Source organism: Accipiter gentilis, chromosome Z (genome assembly GCF_929443795.1).
Source record: "Accipiter gentilis chromosome Z, bAccGen1.1, whole genome shotgun sequence".
In the NCBI taxonomy this organism is placed as follows: domain Eukaryota; kingdom Metazoa; phylum Chordata; class Aves; order Accipitriformes; family Accipitridae; genus Astur; species Astur gentilis.
The window spans coordinates 2370235-2387700 of NC_064919.1; the positions used below are offsets into that span (position 1 = coordinate 2370235).

The following is a 17466-nucleotide window of genomic DNA, read 5'->3' on the forward strand; positions in this document are numbered from 1 at the left end:
TATGAGCTGCCCCCATAAAAAACGCAAGGGCTAAACCAGCTAATAACTCAGTTTTCCTCAGCTGTCTCTGGGTGACAAAGCTGTGGTGACAGACCGTGCTGGCTAACTGGACAATGTTGTAAGATCTTCAGTAACCGATAAAGGAGAACAGTGACGCTGCCTCATGCACCCGCTAAGAAATGGTTTGCTCTAAGACTGTGGGCTGTCCGCACTTTTCAATAAATGCAGTTCTCTTAGATTATGCTTTACTGAAAAACTGTTGGAGGACTAGAAGAGAACGTGCATCAACCTGAAAAAGAGGCAGCTTGTCAAGCAGCCTGAGAGGGAGCAGTTACTGTTGGTGTTCCATACAGACTCCAGAAAATCAGCAGCCACTGGAGCCTGGGAGGGTTGATACGCAGCCTCGGGTTAACAGGGCTCCAAGAGTTATCAAAGGTTAGGCATCGGTTCCCTGCCACAACTTCGGGCTTTTGTAGTATACAGCTTCATAAACATTTTACATCTTTTCTAGAAAAAGAACCCGTCACTGGAAATTATCAGAAGAAAAGAAGTAGTAAAACTTTTGAGGGAAAATGCTCTACATTTGCTACTGTCTCACCTGAACAGCTTCATCATTGCTTCACCATTCAGCAGACAGGCATTCTGTTGGAAAGCTGCCTGCATTTTGTTTCCTTTTCTCTGGCCCTTGATAAGTTATTTCTGACAGTAGGGGTTTATTCTGGAGCTGGGGGTTATCTTGTCACTCTGTGATACTTGCCAGAGACGTACTGAGTAATGCCCACAGAAAGCACTTCCCCATTTTATCTGGCATTTGGTAATACCATCCCCTAAGCAGATGTGTGCACTGCTGGAGACCTGTGCCCTGTAGTGGATACCACAGCTCATAAAGGGTTCATTTCTACTTAGGAAATCACTATGGCTCTGGTAGGTGGGGTTTTTCTGTTCTGTTTGCAAAGATATTTCTCCTCCTCTGATATGTGATAAATCAGTTCAGGATTCAGATGGGTTCTTGAGGAGATTGGTACAGTCCAGTCCCCATTTTCAAAGGATTTCAGGACCTTTCTGAGAAATTCTGAGCAGATTACTTTCTCACTTTTTTCATCTTACAGCAGTCAGTGGTGCAGCTGAAATATGACAGTTTGCCAGGTCTCTGAAAGATAGGCGTGATTTTCTGCGGTGGGTATAGACCAGGCAACAGTGAGTTTTGCCGTTAGAGGACTGGGCCTCCTCCTGTTCTGCAACCCAAAGGCACCACTGGTACTTTTCCTTGCAAAATGTATTCCACCTCACAGCTGATTTCTTTCCTGTGAACTGTGTGTATATATCAGGATTGGGTTAAGGAACAGTAGACCTACAGTAGTACTTCTGAGCTGCTTACAACTTCTTCTCAACTCACCACCTTTGTATCCACTCCGGATACACTCATCTGCAATCCCCAACTACTTCTCAAGGCCACAGAATGACAATACTGACTGGCTGCCATCCCTAGGGCCTCCATGAAGTTCTTCAAAGACCTGAGCAGCAAATCCATGCCTGCAATTGTGAAAATGTTCACTTCAGTGAAGAGCTGCAGTCTTGTGTCATGGGACCATAGTCTCAATGTTTCAGCATCAGTCATCATTCTTAGCTTGGAGTTCTGCATTGTTGGTCATCAGTAACGCAAAAATCAGCTATGACGTGCTTGGCCATTGCAGCTTCTGCCCTGGAAAGCACCCATTTTTTTTCTGTACTTAAACATTTTTTGTGTCAGTCAAGACAAGTGGAGAGTAGCTAAAAGTATCATGCAACAGTTCTAGGCTTTGCCATTGACAGGAAGAAAACCCAATGACTTCAGTAACAGCTAGTTTACACGCAGCAAGGAAAGATACTACTGGAAAGGTATTTATAGTACTTTTCAATAGTACTGGTTTAACTGGAGAAGTTTTTTACTGGGAACATGTCAAAAACAGTTCTTCCTGGTTTATATCTTGCTTCTGAAAAGCAAGTTATTTCTGGATGTCAGAAAAGAAAGTTTTTCCGTACACTTTAATAGAGGTAACACCAGGTAACTATACGCAATCAGGAATAGATTATTTTTCTCTTAATATAGCTTTCAGGCTTACATAAATAAGCATCTGAATTGTATAGGCTGTAAAGGCAAGGCATTTTAGATAATGTATTTAGAAAATGTTTTCTCCAATACACATGAAGCTTCCATTTATTCTGGATGTTGCAACCACATTGCAGGTAAATGTTTTTTTGTTGTTGTTCATTCTCTGAAGTAGTAGTTCACAATGTCAATTTTTGCACAAATAAAACATAAAAAGAACTCAGTGCTGTGGAGGGTTGGTAGTCCTGTGTGTTAAGTTGTATTCAGATATGTGTGCATTTTTATACACGTTTGCAGGCTTAGGGCTACTTTTGTTGAATGCTTTATGTAGTTTGCTGCCGGTGTGACTTAGAAATGTGGGTATCTTTTGTAGAAAATAGTTTTGTTTTATTTTAAACAAAGTAGAATGTTTCCTTATTCTGTGTTGCAAAGAAGTTTCTGAAGAGAAAGCAATAGGAATACCCTAGCCATTGTGCTGATCTACAGTTTTAATTAGATATTGTCAAATCAGAAGTGCGCTGATTTATCTAGCATAGCTACTTAATTTATTCCTGATGTCCTCTGCAATGTTATTCAGAAGTGAATTATACACAACCCATCCCTCCCTTCATCTTCAACCAGCATTTCCTCAAAAGGCACTTGCAGTGGTTAGGGATGCTTTTGTCTAATTGCGCAGGACTGTACACCCACTGGTGAGGACGCAGGGGTTTCTCTACATCAGCCTCCACCACGAAAGCTGTTGGAGAAGACCCTACTCTAGATGTGCTATTTCCTGGTTTAATGAAGAGGCATTGTCAGTGCTAAAGGTGCTAAAAGAAATGATTCCAGAGCAAACCAATTAGTTGTAACAAATTACTTTGATCAGAGAGTAAAATGTAAGTGTCAGAAAAACATGTTTAGCTAAAAGCAGTAGCTATACTGGAGTGGTAGGAAAAATCACGTAATTTTAAAGACAATGGACTGGTACTGATATTTCTGTACTTAGGATCTTGATCAAACTCTACTTACAAATTCATAACTCAATAGTTGAAATACCAAATATAGTAGTTTTAAACTTATGTCTTCTACAAAGGAATTGCTCATCAATGGTGGATTAAAAAGCTTTGAATTAATCAAAGCAGTACCAGACAAGGGGAAACAAAATGGTAAAATGTATTTGGACTTTCAAAAAAACTGTTACACAACCCGTTACAAAGAGTTTGGGACAATATACTTTTAAGGATGAAAAGAGGAGTAGGTGTTGGAAAATGCAGCAAAGAATTTCCTGCCCTTACTTATACATGAAAACAAAGACTTTCTTCAGCCCTTGAAAAGCTTACAGTCTAAATCCCTGTGCTTAGAATTGGTTGTATGTAGGTGAACTATTGTGTCTGTAAGAAACACTGTTAAACCCAGAAGGATTTGTTATGATTACAGCAGTTGCTTCTCACAGAAGAGAACAGACGAGAGCTTTTAATTTGTGATATAAGAAGGGACGATAATAACATGGGGGGAGGGTGAGGAGGCCAGGATGGAGCGTAGCAAAACTGGGAAGGAAGCTGTAGTTGCTTTATTCAAGAATAAATTTATAATCTTTGTGGAAAAGGGATTATTTGTTTTTATTTTCTTTTTGCTTTACTGTCTTAGTCTCTAAGGGGTGCTGCAGAAGTAAAATTTTATAGTAGACTTGAATGAATAAGTGGCAGCAAACTGAGTTTTTCATCCCCAAAACAGGGTATGGAGACAGATGGAAGGAGGAACAACTTGGTGGAATCTCTTCTGATTGCTTTGTCAATACCAGTATTTGTTTGGTTTCCTTTGCTGCCAGGCAGGTCTAGTGCTTCAACTAAAAAAGTGATTTGAACTGTACTTCTGAATACCAAAACTTTCAAAATGTTAACATGCTTACGTCTTTTATTACTATTTCTGCATCTATTCATTACATTTTCAGAAGGAAATGTAGCAAGCTGTTGGCAGTAATCAGTTTGATACCAAAAATGAGCATTTGCTTTTGGTAGCTTTCGAATGAAATCAAAGAGCAACAATTTGTGCAGATGTCACCAAAAATATTCCAATTATTCTGCAGATGTAAATTGGTCGGTATTGCTATTTGATTCTTAAAGGTTTTCTTTAATAAGCAGATTAAATAGCTCTTTCAGCCATAGCGAAAAAGCTCAGGAAAGAGGCTGAATCTTTTATGCACTCGTGACTTTCATTTAGCCACAGTGTATTTCCTGACAATATAAACTAGATGGTCATATTCAGAGCATACCAACATATATAAAAACGCGTGTGTGTGTACGTGATTAATGCTAACTTTAAAAATTTATTTATTCTGCAGAAATAATCTTGAACTCAGTTCTTCATAAATGAGACATTTCAGACTAGCATGTATGCACTGTTCCCATTATGTGATAAAAAGCACATACACAAAATCTGACTTATACAGTTCATCAGTAAATTTTATCCTATAAAAAATCTTCACAACAATGGCTGAGGCTTTTCACATTCATTATAAATACTCAGATGTTGTCTATGGGAAATATCTAATGTCTGACAAGCTTTAACAAAGTAGCCAGTCCCATCCGAAGCACATACATAGTTAATCAGAAAGGTCATTATTAGTGCATATGAAATGCTACTAACAATTTCTGCAAATTTCCAATAATATTTAGAATCCCAGAATGTTCTTTTACATTGCTATTGAAATGGATTCACATAATACATCTGCCTTTTTATTTAGGGAATAAGGGAAATTGAATGAATAAGATAAAGTGAGCTGTATAACTGGTTTTACTCAGAAGTTCCTCAGTTCTTCCTGACTTGCCATCAGCCAGAACACTAGCATACAAAGTATTGTTTAGAACATGATCATCATAACACTTAAGTTAGATAAGTAAATACTTTCAGTGAAATTAAAAATTGCTTGTCACTTGACTATACTGCTGTAACTTTGAAGCACAGTCTGTTCCAATTAGTTGCACTAACAAGGAGTTGACAGCCACTTGGATATTCAGAATTTCCAAGTTTCTTGCAAGCAGGTGTTTCAAAAGCATGAAGCTTTGACAAATGAAAATGATCTGAAGAAATCAGTTTGAGCCAGGCAGTTACTGGAGTGGAAAATTCAGCTTATGCGCAAGACACAGTTACATTACTTCCAAACTTTTTGGTATTTTTTTTCTGTTTGAAAGCTGGTAGTATTTCATGCTGTGCTGTGAACCCTTGACTGTTGATGTTCTGCTGCTTCCTCCTTGCAGGACACTTTGATTTAATTTAATCTATTGTATGCAACCATGAAAAGAATGCTGGTTTATTTCATCGTCTCATTTCCTGATGGCTCCAGCATGTGGACAGTCTGTGCAGCCACATCTCCAGCTTCCCTTGTCACTTCTTTTATACAACTCATTACATTTCACTTTTCCTTATCTACCGAAGGAAGTGTTGATGCTGATGCCTTTGTGTTATACTGGAAAAAATAAATGCTTTTTGCTTACCTTATCAGTGTGTTCTGGCAGAATATCGAAATGGAACAGCAAATCAACAGAGCTGTAACCTGTTGCTGAAATGTCTCAAATAAGAGTATTACTTCAATGTAGTTCATATGCATTTCCAAAATATACTTTTAAGCATAGGAAAATGTTAGGGGTTTTATTTTTTAGCTGTATTGCTAAAGATTTTTTTTTTTTCCGTTTTGGAAGGGGGAGTGTGTTACAGCTATAGATTACTTTTTTTAAACTGCTGAATATTTTCAGTTTTGGCATTGAGCAGACTTTATCAAATTTTTGATCTGTCCCTCCGAAGTGGTAATTTTTTTCTGCATCAGAGAGTTCCTTAAATCTCTTATATCCACTGAATTGCTGGCACAAAGTCATGCTAGTGTATGGTATATAAATTGTAGGAGAGCAGCAAAGCCATTGATTTCTTGGGTTGGTTTAGCTGATTAATTGTTAGAAATTTTAAGAGCTTTGAATGAGAATGTCAGTATTTGTGGTGATGTAAAAGGGTGATGGATAGTTTTCAGTGGCAAAAATGGTAGTAATCTTCAGGGTCTCAGTCTGGAAGAAGTTAATGAGTTAACCTGAAACTTTGTGATGTGGTTTTTAAGAAGATAGCACAAATGATGTTACTGATTCTCATCTTTCAGCCATAAATTGCTAGTCTGACTTCAACAGATTTACCCCTGACTGCAGTAATGCCTAGTGACCAGAATCAGATTCACTGTCTTTATGTTTTATAGTACGTTTTTAACAAGCTGTGAAAAATGATATGATGTGGGAATGGTGGTGATTTTAGCAATGCTGTCAGTTTTAAAGTGGTGTCATTTTTCTTGCATGCTGAGGTGGAGCTGGGTTCTGACCAGTGAACACTTAATATGGTGGAAGCATTGGATGTACAAAAGCTGGGATAGCTTTTTCCTTTATTATGGGTGTGCAGCTACTCACATGTACCTACCTGTCAGCTAGCTTACAGTCCTCTTACATGCTCAATATTTGTTCAGCTGTAAAAAATAGTTTGTTCATCTAGTCATTAAGCTGCTAAATCTGGAAAACACAGTCATGTCTTTCACGGTGTGAACAACAGAGGTGGAAGTACTTGCCTAACTTTTCACATCAGTGAATTGCAAAGGGTTTAGCAGTGAACAGTTTCATGACATAGCTGCAGCCAGAGATTCCAGCTGCTCTAGAAATTTTTCTGAGAAAACTCAATTTTTTTCTTTATATGCCACAGAAATAGGAGCTTTAAGAAAAATCAAAACCTTTAATTACCATCTTGATAGTAGTTTGGACGTTGTGTCACCTTGGGTAGCAGAAACTCCTCATGGATACTAGTCACAGGCATCAGAAAACACTTTTTTTTTTGGTGGTAAGGTGCACAGACTCTTTCCATTGTTTTTTGTGTGGCCCATAAAGTGACAGTGGCACAAGGCCTGGGCAAGGGCATGTTCCTCCTCAGCTCCCCTTGGTCTTGTATGTCTCCAGTATGTCACCAGTATGTCTCAGTGAATGTCTAAACCCCCAGAGTTTCTGTAAAAGTGAGCAAACATATTATTTCACATTGTTAGGCTAACAGCTTAGCTCCATAAATGTGCTTAATACACACTCATGTAGTAATGCTGTCTTTGACTTTTGGTCTTAAAATACAGTACTGAGTGTTTTCCAGTTAGAAGTTATCCATTCTGCTGTTTGTTGGTAGTTGTTCTAATAGAGCATCCCGTGTCCATCATGGGCTTGCCTTGTATACCCCTCTAATGTAAAAAGGTTCAGCTGACTTACAGCTAATAAATCACCCAGCTGCATAAACGTTGTTGGGCTAAATTGGAACCAAACTGGAAAATGATTTTATTTCTGCTTCCTAGCTTTGTTGGAAATAGTTTCCTTTCAGATTTCAGATGAATTTGTATAATATAGAGATAGCTCTTGGAAAAACAGATGCTTAAAGGAGGAGTGCCACTCGTAGAGGCGGTCAAAAGCGTGGCCAGCATGAACTCTGTGTTCAGTTCAGCTTGATGAAACAATGCATTTTCTGGGCACGTTTGAGCATCACTTGACATGCCATGAGTCAGAAGTGAGTTGCAGCTGCAGATTGACTTAAGTGCAGGCTGTTGAACTTCTCCCAGATGTCTTACTGAAAGCGAAAGCAGCTCCTGTTGTTGCTTTCACTGTTTGGTAAGAGAACAGCCCATGAGGGTTTGGTATCTATTAAAACAACAAAGTGCAACTGAGGATGGGTACGATCATCAAGACCTCTGTCCTGACCTTTGCACACGGCCTGTTTTCAAGATGATCAGCGTTCTTTAAACTCTCTGTCGAAATTCACTGTGTACAAGGCTTTGGTGTTAGTGCCAAATAATAAATTTCCCTTAAAACAGATTCATTTCAATTTTATGGGAAATCATAGAGTTCAAGAATTTAGTCATAACTTAGCTAAATAGAATATTGTAAAGTAAAAAGATGACAGACCACTATTAAAAATAAATTCAAAGTCATTAATTCAGGCATCGCCTTCCCACGGGTGATTTTGTATATGTGAAAATATGGTTAATTGCCTTTCTGGTCTTTGTCTGTGATCTCAACATTTTTGTTAATGATTTAATAAAAGTAATTTCAAGACCTTCTGTACATTTTAGACACTAAAAGTGAAGGCACACCCTTGCTGCATCAGGCTTGGTGTCATCATCCTGCAGCAGTCAGGAAGGAACAGCCTTGTGGCTCACAACAACTTCTAGTTGTGATGTTTTGGTTTTTTTTCTAACTACAGAGAACTTGTTTTCTTGATGTTATTGGAATCTAGAAGTTCAGAAAATTTGGGTTTAAAACTATTTCATGGTTAGGGCAATTGTAAGCTTTCATGAATGCTCTCAAGTTTCTTGTTTAGACATTTCTAACTTTAGTTCATTACTACAGACTGCACAAAAGCGGTTCTTTCTTTTTACTAGTTGCCATTTTAACTTTTGAACTTGGTTATTAAAAAAGGTGATTGAAAAATGATTTATTGATAGTTGCATTTATTAAGGCAACTTCCAGTTTTAATTGCATACTTCAAATGCTGCTGTTCTGATGCAGAAATAACGGTTTGATTTTCTAATACTTAGGGATAGTTAATATCTATTTGCTTTTTATTTCATTTGTGTAATTGTTTATGTCCTGTAGGTCTGTTACATTGCTCACCTACTAGCCTTCTTGAACAGCTCTCTGAAAAACTAATTAATGTAAATGTTAAAAAGTGAAGTTCCGTTGCAAGAAAAAAGGAAGGAAAAGCATTGAAAAGGAGGTGAGAAAGGGAAATGAAGGGAGCAATACGTCACCATTTAAACCAAGGAGTTTTATTGTAGAGCTTGTGTTGTACCTGCGAGGGGAAGGGAGACAGGGATGCCATGACGAAGAATCAGGGAGAAGGTTATAAATGTTGGGACACATCAAGTTTCTTTTGGGTCTGCAAGTTCCTGTAGGAGAGCAAGAAAGAGGAAGGGAAGTTTTGGTGTTTATTATTTACTTCAGAACACAAGTTTCTTCTTCTGCAATACCCTGATGAATGCTGGGGACTGGGATGAGGCTGAGGATCAGGCTAGTATGCAAAGTTTCCTTATGCCTAGCTGGACGAGATACTAAGCATTGCAGAGGTGGGGTGGAAATTCACTATTGTCAATCTTGTATCCTTCTGCAGTCAGTGCATTAAATGAGAATTAAATAAGAGATGGTGAGTGAGGTGTTAGTCATTTAAAAGAAGGAGGTGGGTGCCTTCTGCAAGAGTCTTGCAAGGTCTTTTGGTAGTTTCAGGCATGCCTCAACAGTTACTGTAAAAGGACAAAATTAGAAGATAAATGTTAGAAAGATTTCAAGAAAAAACACTCCCCTGCAACCCAAGGCTCATCTAACCATTTTCTCTTGAAGTGCACTAGTTTTGAACGATTCATTGCTGTGGAAGTGAAGAGCATGTCAGTATGCAGTTTGGCCAGCGTTGTACGTGTTGCAGCAAAGGTTAATATGCTACGGCTCACAGTTGTCATTCTGGAATAACGAGAATAAACCATATGTTAAAATGCCCTTATTTTGTGGTTTTCTTCGTGATTTAGATTTATTACTACCTTAAAAAGAAAAGGCGGGTAGTAGGAGGAGAAACAACAGAAGTTTCTTGTTGAAGTGGTATAGCACTTAGTACACATGTGGTCTCTGAGAGGTTTCTATCATGCTGCTTTTTTTTTCCTTGCAGAAGACCCATAATTGCATAATAAAATATTAATAGCACTGGTCTTAAAAGATTTAGCTCCTAGCATGAGAATATGTAACCATGGTGCTCAGTGTATATGATATATGAAGCTCCTGTATGTACTGTGACTGTATAATAGATACAGTTGTTCTAGTCTTAAAATTAAATGTGGTGTTCCAAGCATGGACTGTAATTAGATGCTACTTATAGAGAGATGTGTTAAAAACTATTTTGCAAAAGCTTATAGATACTAAAAAATATAATTTCTCTTCTTTGTCATTTGGGACAGAAATGTGGTTACTATTCATGCAGTCCAGAGACTTACTTGCATTCTGGTTTGGTTTGGTTTGGTTTGGTTTTTTAAATTTTTTATGATACAGTTTCTACAAATAACTGCTTTAAGAATCTTACCTTTGCCCCAGCATACAGGCAAACTACGAATGCCTCTACTACAAATGAAGAGCTACAGCTATGCTTAATATCTTTATGATCCTTCCCCGCCCCCCCCCCCCCCCCCCCGTTTCCTCCATAACTCTGTGGGAAACAACCACGTAGATGCAAAGTACTGCAGTAGCTGAAAAAATTCTAACTCATGTAGGTCTATTCGATGCCTAGATTATCACTGTTGAACAGGGTTTGAGGGTACTGGTAATGACTAGTACAAATAGTACTGTAAGGTCCAGCTCTGTTTTTTTTTACTTATTCTGCTCTAGTGAGCCAGAAGTGTATGTGAATGTAATTAAAAATGGAGGTTGCCATAATAAATACAGATATCAAAGAATTATTTTTCAACCACCTTTTTTAAAGAATAAATTTAACCATTGAGATGTCAACCAGTTTTTTGGGTTTTGTTCTTTTTTTTTTAATTAAAAAAATGATGCTTAGGAATTGTCATACTGATGACAGGAGCAGGTTCCTTGGTGTTCAGGTATTAGCACTGAGGTGGGGGAGTGGGATACAGCCTTGTCTTAGTTCAACAGGATGGTGATACAGAAGAAAAATACACCTTACATGAAACTTTTAGTAACATTAGCTATTGCATTTTTATTTTTTTCTTCTCCAGAGAACAAATTTGGTTGGAACAAGTAATGCAGATTTTCCCTCTGGGGATCCCGGAATGTACCAGTTGGACGTTACTCTAAGGAGAGGACAGAATCTAGCAGCACGGGACCGTGGAGGTAAGCCTTAACTTACCTTACCTAAGGCAGTAAACACTGCCTTAATGTTTGGGAAGTTACATGGCCACTGGGTAAATTTCTATGAGGTTATTAAAGTTATAATTAAGGTTTGAATTCTAAGTGTGTCAGTTAAACTCTGCTTAAAACTATGTGGAGGTTCTTTGACTTAAAAGCACAGAGTGAAAGGAGCTAAGGCTAGCTAAACCCACAGAAGAGGAGAAATAAAATTTAGCTAATACTGGTTTAATTCTTCTGCTAGCTAATTTTCCTCCCTTTTTTGAATGTTCCAAACTAAGAAAGGTGTGATCGATTTACTTTAACCATGCAAATTTGTGCTGTCTTGCTCGCACAAGTGCTGTTTTGCTACTTATTTTGTTCCTTGATTGCTTAACTGATAAATACTGGAGCTGTGTTTAAAGACAAAAACAGTAAAACCTCTCCATTAGATGTGTCCAGGCGTTACCTGTTGGCCAGTCTCCTGATCACATACTGGTATTTTATGATCTGCTCTGAGACATGTTCCACACACGTAGTTCAGACGTAAAAAGGATTCCTAAAAGGTATTTTGACCCACAGGACCACAGCAGGCTGACTCAGTGACTCTGTAGATGCAACTGCAGCTCATATTTAAAATTAGATTAAGTCAGTAATCCACTTCCTGAACAGCAATGTGAGCATGATAAATCTGACTAACAGCCTATTTTGGATTTGCTGTAATAGATCCCTTTTGAGAGAGAAAAAGCCATAGCAAAAAATTAACCGCAAAAATAGTATTGCACAGGATCTTTCCGTGCTTACCTGATGAAATTACTGACTGATGTCAGATCTCAAATATGCTGCCAGAAACCTAGAAGGCTGTTTACATTAGTAGGAAATTACTCCACTGATATTTATGTCCCTGAAACTGAAATTTTAGTATAGTCACTGCTGCAAGAATAAACTTTTATGTATATTCTTCCTCTAGGTATATTGATATTCTATCAAGCTTTGCCTGACAGTCATTAAAAATAGATACTCAAATGTTTTTGTTCCATGAGCTAGAGAGACTCGCCCAGTTTCTGAATGTGTTGTAATTCAGTCATATCCATCATTCGTATTATTTATAAATAAACAGAAATGTGTATGTAAATGTGATTATTTGCATGCAAGGAAAACATCTGTAATTATTTTTCCCATAATACAGGATTCTAGGTCTAGAGTAAACAAAGGGGTAGGAGATCCATCTCCTGAGATGGAATCCCAGGGTCTGAAATGAATACTAGGTGCTGTATAAAATGTCAACTGCTTTAAAAGGTCAGTTCAGAAAGCTGCTGCTTGAACAGCAATGCTCCTCAAGCTACCTGGGAGGCAGCACGACAAGAGTGGTGTTTCCCCAGTACTGCTTAGTCCTAGAGCCCAGATCCTAGGGTTGCAGTGCACGGTCATCTCCCACCATGTTTTGGAGCCTGTAATTCACTTTGGCTGGTATTGCCTCTCAAAAGGCTGAGCAAGTACTGGTCTTTCTTTTGAAAGATACTGGGGAAGATGGTAGTTGTTGGGCTCTAGTTTCACAGAGTAGTCTCGTAGCTGGAAATCTTACCAGAAAAGCAGAATGTCGGGGTTACTTTCTGCTCGCTTTCTGAATTTCTTCCTGTCCCTCAAAATTCTTAGCCCTGCCATCTTGAGCAACCAAGGCAATGTTTTACCAAGCCACTGCAGCCTGTCAGGAGGGAGAATATGCATTGCATTTTAGAGAAGTGTAGAAGATCCTTCAGACCAGGTGGGGAGCCTCAGACGTCCTCCCTCCCACGTTGGCCAGGTTTCAGATCTCAACAGGGTTTGCACTTCCAGGATGGAGCCTTAGGTTCTTAAGGGGAAAATACAGAAACAGCACCTTGTACTGGGGCCCCAAGCTAGGACCCATCCACTCATGAGTGCCTGTCCTCTGTGTTTCTGCTTGTTTTCCCTTTCTCTTGGAGCTACTCAGAGTGAGATTTTAGGAGCACCCGCAGAATTTGAATTGAGGGGACTTTACAGGCATTAGGCAGGCACTTAGTGGAGTTAGATGGCTGCTGAATGGGAAGTGCACAGAAAGGGGCTTGATTTGGGAATTCAGTTTTGACTAAATCCTCTCCTGACTGTAATAGTTGGGTGGGTTTTTTTATTGTTTAAAGTATCCCTGTGGTAGTCCCAGTTGTGTTTCACTAAGAAACTGGGCATGTAAAACTGAATTTTTACTGGAGTTTTGTGTGGGTGCAGAAGGAGATTCAGCGAGTTCATTGAAGAAAAATCCACAAAGGGCATTGAAATGCACAGAAAACAGATCTAACTCTGAAGGCCTTTGCTCCAAATTCTTCATGCCTAGGAGGACATTGGAGGGAAATAATTCTTTGTTAGCATCTGCTTATAGCCCTGATGGAGGCAGAGCGCTGAGTTCACAGCACCTTTGGTCTGAGCCAGTACCGGTGTTTCTGTTGCATTGCCTGCATGCTGCAGCAGTGCTTGTATCACAGGTTATGAGCCAGCGAGGGAATACAGGACAGTCCATGGGAGACACTGGGTAAGAATAGATATCCAAATGCTAAATGGAGCTACTGAGACAGATGTGTTAGATATTAAAACCAGAGCTTGGAAGGTTTATCCCAGAACTGTCTCAGAGGAGTCTTACATTGTAAGTCTTTAACAATGCATAACACCCCATTCCTCCAAAACTTTTCCAGATCCTCTGCCTAAAGCCTGACAATTGAATTTTCTGCAAGTACTGTGAATTTCACTCTGAAAGAATACTTGAACTACATGTTAGAAAATAATTTCATTTTAGTTTTAGCTTTTTGTTCTTTAATTTTTGAACTGCAGTTTCACATATCTGTTCAGAAACCTGCTGCTGAACATATTGCAGTCTTGGAATTCAAAGTTGAATTCGCATGTTGTGAATGTTCTGCACACTTTGTCTCCCCCAAATTTATAAAAAGAGACACCACAACATTCCCAGAAGAAAAGGGGAAAGATTGAAGTTATCTTTATGTGGCTAGCAATGCCAGCATTAGTCACAGCTACTAGTTGATAAATAGCTCCATTGATAGTCACAACAAAAGGGAAACAGAACATTCTTCATGAGAGGACCAACATCTTGCTGTTGTCTTCTCAAATGATTGAAAATAATCCTTTATTACAACAGGCAATATTTATGCTCTGGTGTGTGCAGTATGACAGAAGGAAATGTAACTATTCATTTTAACTCCTCATCATCACAAGAAATTCTGGCTTCAGTCTGATCTAGCTTTCCTTCCAAGTACACGGAGCTACAGTACCATAACTTCATCTAAGCTATGTGACAAGACAGTTAACTTTTTTACTTCTGGCAAAATCCTGTAGTGACCACAAATGTGACTTATAACATATGCTTTATTTAAGCCCATCCTAAAGTATACCATATACTTAGTTAAATTTAAAATTTTGTTTTCTGAGAATTTTTGCCGTAGCATTGGGAAAAACTGCGTAGTGTTGGACCTGGTAAGTTGCTAATATTAACAAGTTAACCTTATTACCTACATCTTTATGGTTTCCTTTTCACTTTTGATTTCGCATTTGCTTTTTGTCATATGTAGTGTTTGTGTAATATCATATATATTTTTAAGAGTTTTTTCTGGAGTTAAAATTTTGAGGTTAAAAAGACCCCTTTGATTTGCTGCTGGTCTCTGACTTCTTGCATGTGGAGTTTATGGGGCTACTTCATATTGGTAACATGCCTTTACAGATGTTTTGCAATATCTTAAATATTGTTTTTAAACAAACAAACAAACAAAACCCCCTTGTGGTTGATCCACTTTTTATTTAAAAGAGACTCATTTTGAGATGCAAACTGAAATACTATAGCACAGTTGGTGTAAGGGGAATTATATTTTAGTCATTGGTGTTCTACAATTCTCTTCAGTCAAAAGAAAGATATCAAAATATTCTTTTAAGTTATTTTAAATATGTTTTCATCACAGTGTTTTCTTACTTCACTGCAGGCTGGAATGCACTCCCTTTTGTGCTTTTTGAGAAAAATGCAATGCTGGTTTGCTGCTCCACTTTAGGAAAAGTTGGGAAATAAGAAGCACAGGTTAATCCCAGGGACTTTGTATCATGTCAAAAAACAGGCTAGATACATAGTGAATTTGATCCCTTCTGGATTTAAAATTTATAATTTGTTGGGTTTTTTTACAAAATGAGTGAAGATTGACCAAATCTTGTAAAACAGCACAAGGAAAATACTTTTTTGAGCAGAAGTGAAACATTAATTGACTTTTTCATGGTGATCAGAAGTAATGTATTTTCCGAGTGAAATATTACAGAAAGAGTTCCTGAAAACAAATGTTTATCGTCGTCTAAGGCTTTGACCTTGAAATAGTATCACCAGATGTCTGTGTCTCTCTCTGCAGGAGACAGTTCATTAATGCTACCTAAAACTAAAGAATCTGTCTTTGTAGAAATAGCTGAGGGGTTGATCCTTAAGTGTCTGACTCTGGTACTGAAACCTGCACCCAAAGATACCAAGAATTAAGGCAGAAACAGCATGCTACTAGCGCCCTCATGCAGTGCAAAGACTACATTTCAATTTGATAAATTTCCTATTTCCTATATGAAATATTTATATCAGTGAGAAACTAGCTGCTTAAAATGAGAATAATTGGGAGAAATGAGTGTCAAAACCAGGAGAGTCTGAAGAACTGTAGTAGCGCTAGAACATACACATAGACTTTGCATGTTGTCTGGTGAATAACTATACATCTACATTTTCAGGATCTAGAAGAAAATTAAGTGCCAATGGGATAACAAGTAAAGTGAGATGATAAAGTAACCCTTTAAGATAGTCCTAATTTTGTGCAACAACACAATATTGAAAGCAAACCTATGTATAAGGCAATACATTTAAAATTATTGAAAATTTTATTTAAGCCTAACTACAGAGCAGGTTGTTTATGTTTGAACTGTGGGTTTCACTGATGTAGGATGCTGAAATTCAGTCCTTAACTTGATTAAAATACAGTGTATACAGTGTAGCTTTGGAGACTGGGAAACTCTTCATCCTTACAATTCAGGTAGACCAGGATTATGGAAGAAATTTTGCTTACTGTGAAATATTGCTTAGTCTGTGACACAGTTGGAAGCAATAGGAACATATCCCTGTTCTGTTTCCTGGAAAGGTTTGATGAGAGGATTGTTGGCATAAATCAGTAGCGTAGTGCTCGCACCATCTTCTGAATGTGGCAAATAGTCACAAGGCAATAACCAAAGAGAAATGCTATTCATGCTATAACAGGTAGCCAGATGCCAAATTATTTTTAAAAGGCCTTTTGGATCAGTATTTTCATGCCACTAATTATGAACATTCATCAAAGTAGCTCTTTAATTATATTTTTGTTTTAACTTTTTAATTAAGTGTGGAATTTGAATGCTCTTTAATACAGAGGAAATCAGATATCATTAGTTTTGGGGTGCAAATCAAAGGGTTTGTATTTAGTTTAAATCAGAATGGGCAAGAATGTTAGCTTACATGAAGGTGTTTCGGAAGGGTTATATTAAGTTTTATCTGAGTAAAAAATACACTTAATAATTTTTAAGAACTCCTGGGGATGTGACTGTCTGGAAGAACTGATTTTTAACTGCCCAGTTTCCTTATTACAGATATAGTGAGGATAAGATGCTGAAACAAGAAATGGCAGCTTGGTGTGCTTGTTACTCTGGAATTCATGTAAATATATGTAGATAAGTGTGCCAGCATTCATAGTGTGTAAGAACATTTACAGGATGTTTTATTTAAAGCTACACGCTCATTAGGTAGGCAGCGCTTCTTGTCTGTATTTGGGTAATGATACCCAAGATTCGCGAATAGGCTACTGGAGTTTTGTCTCTTTTTTTCTGCAGAGAGAGGTTAGCTTTGACTGAAGAGAACTGTGACTCACTCTAGTTGTCAACAGGTACAGATCAGCGCTGCCCAGGGTAAAATGTAGGCTGGGAAAATACATTTAAGTTTCCTTTCTGCTCTGCCACTGTGCTGTTCTCTGCAGCAGTGCGGTGGTTTCTCTTCCCCTTGCAGCCTGCCCTTCTGCATCTTGGCAGCTCCGCAGGTCACCGCTGATATTTTCTCCTCGCTGAAACATTGCCAGATCTCACTCACGCAGGGTCCTGGCGGCAGTGACTCATACCTGACGGTGATGGGGAGCAGTGACCTTCTGCAATGTAGAAAAGTGAGGAAAGAGCAGAGAGGAATAGTGAGAAACAGGGCTGTGGGCTCTACCAACGGGCTACCAGCAGCTTTGTCCATCTGAGCAAGTGCCTTTGCAGAAGGTGCCAAAGTCCACTGGAGGACGTGGCTTTGGTTCCTTCTGCTCTCAGCTTGACACGGTGCCTGCCCTCACTGCGCCTGCACCTCTCCATCGGCAAACAGCTCACGTTAGGTCATTTTTCAGCATTTTTCTTCTCACGTGGCTTTCTGTTTCTGTCGTAGACAGCTGTTCTTGCACGCTCTGGGAAGTCCTCACTGGTTGG

At 38.5% G+C, this 17466-nt stretch overlaps 1 protein-coding gene across 5 annotated transcripts in view; it reads left to right on the forward strand.

The window, feature by feature from the left end:
* The window catches only part of MCTP1 (multiple C2 and transmembrane domain containing 1), a 291766-nt gene that overhangs the window by 106550 nt on the left and 167750 nt on the right, over window positions 1-17466 (forward strand). For all 5 annotated transcript variants that reach the window (XM_049795801.1, XM_049795803.1, XM_049795802.1 and 2 more), the window contains exon 2: window positions 10839-10953. In XM_049795801.1, coding sequence (XP_049651758.1) covers window positions 10839-10953 — 115 coding nt within the window. The remainder of the gene's footprint in view (window positions 1-10838; window positions 10954-17466) is intronic.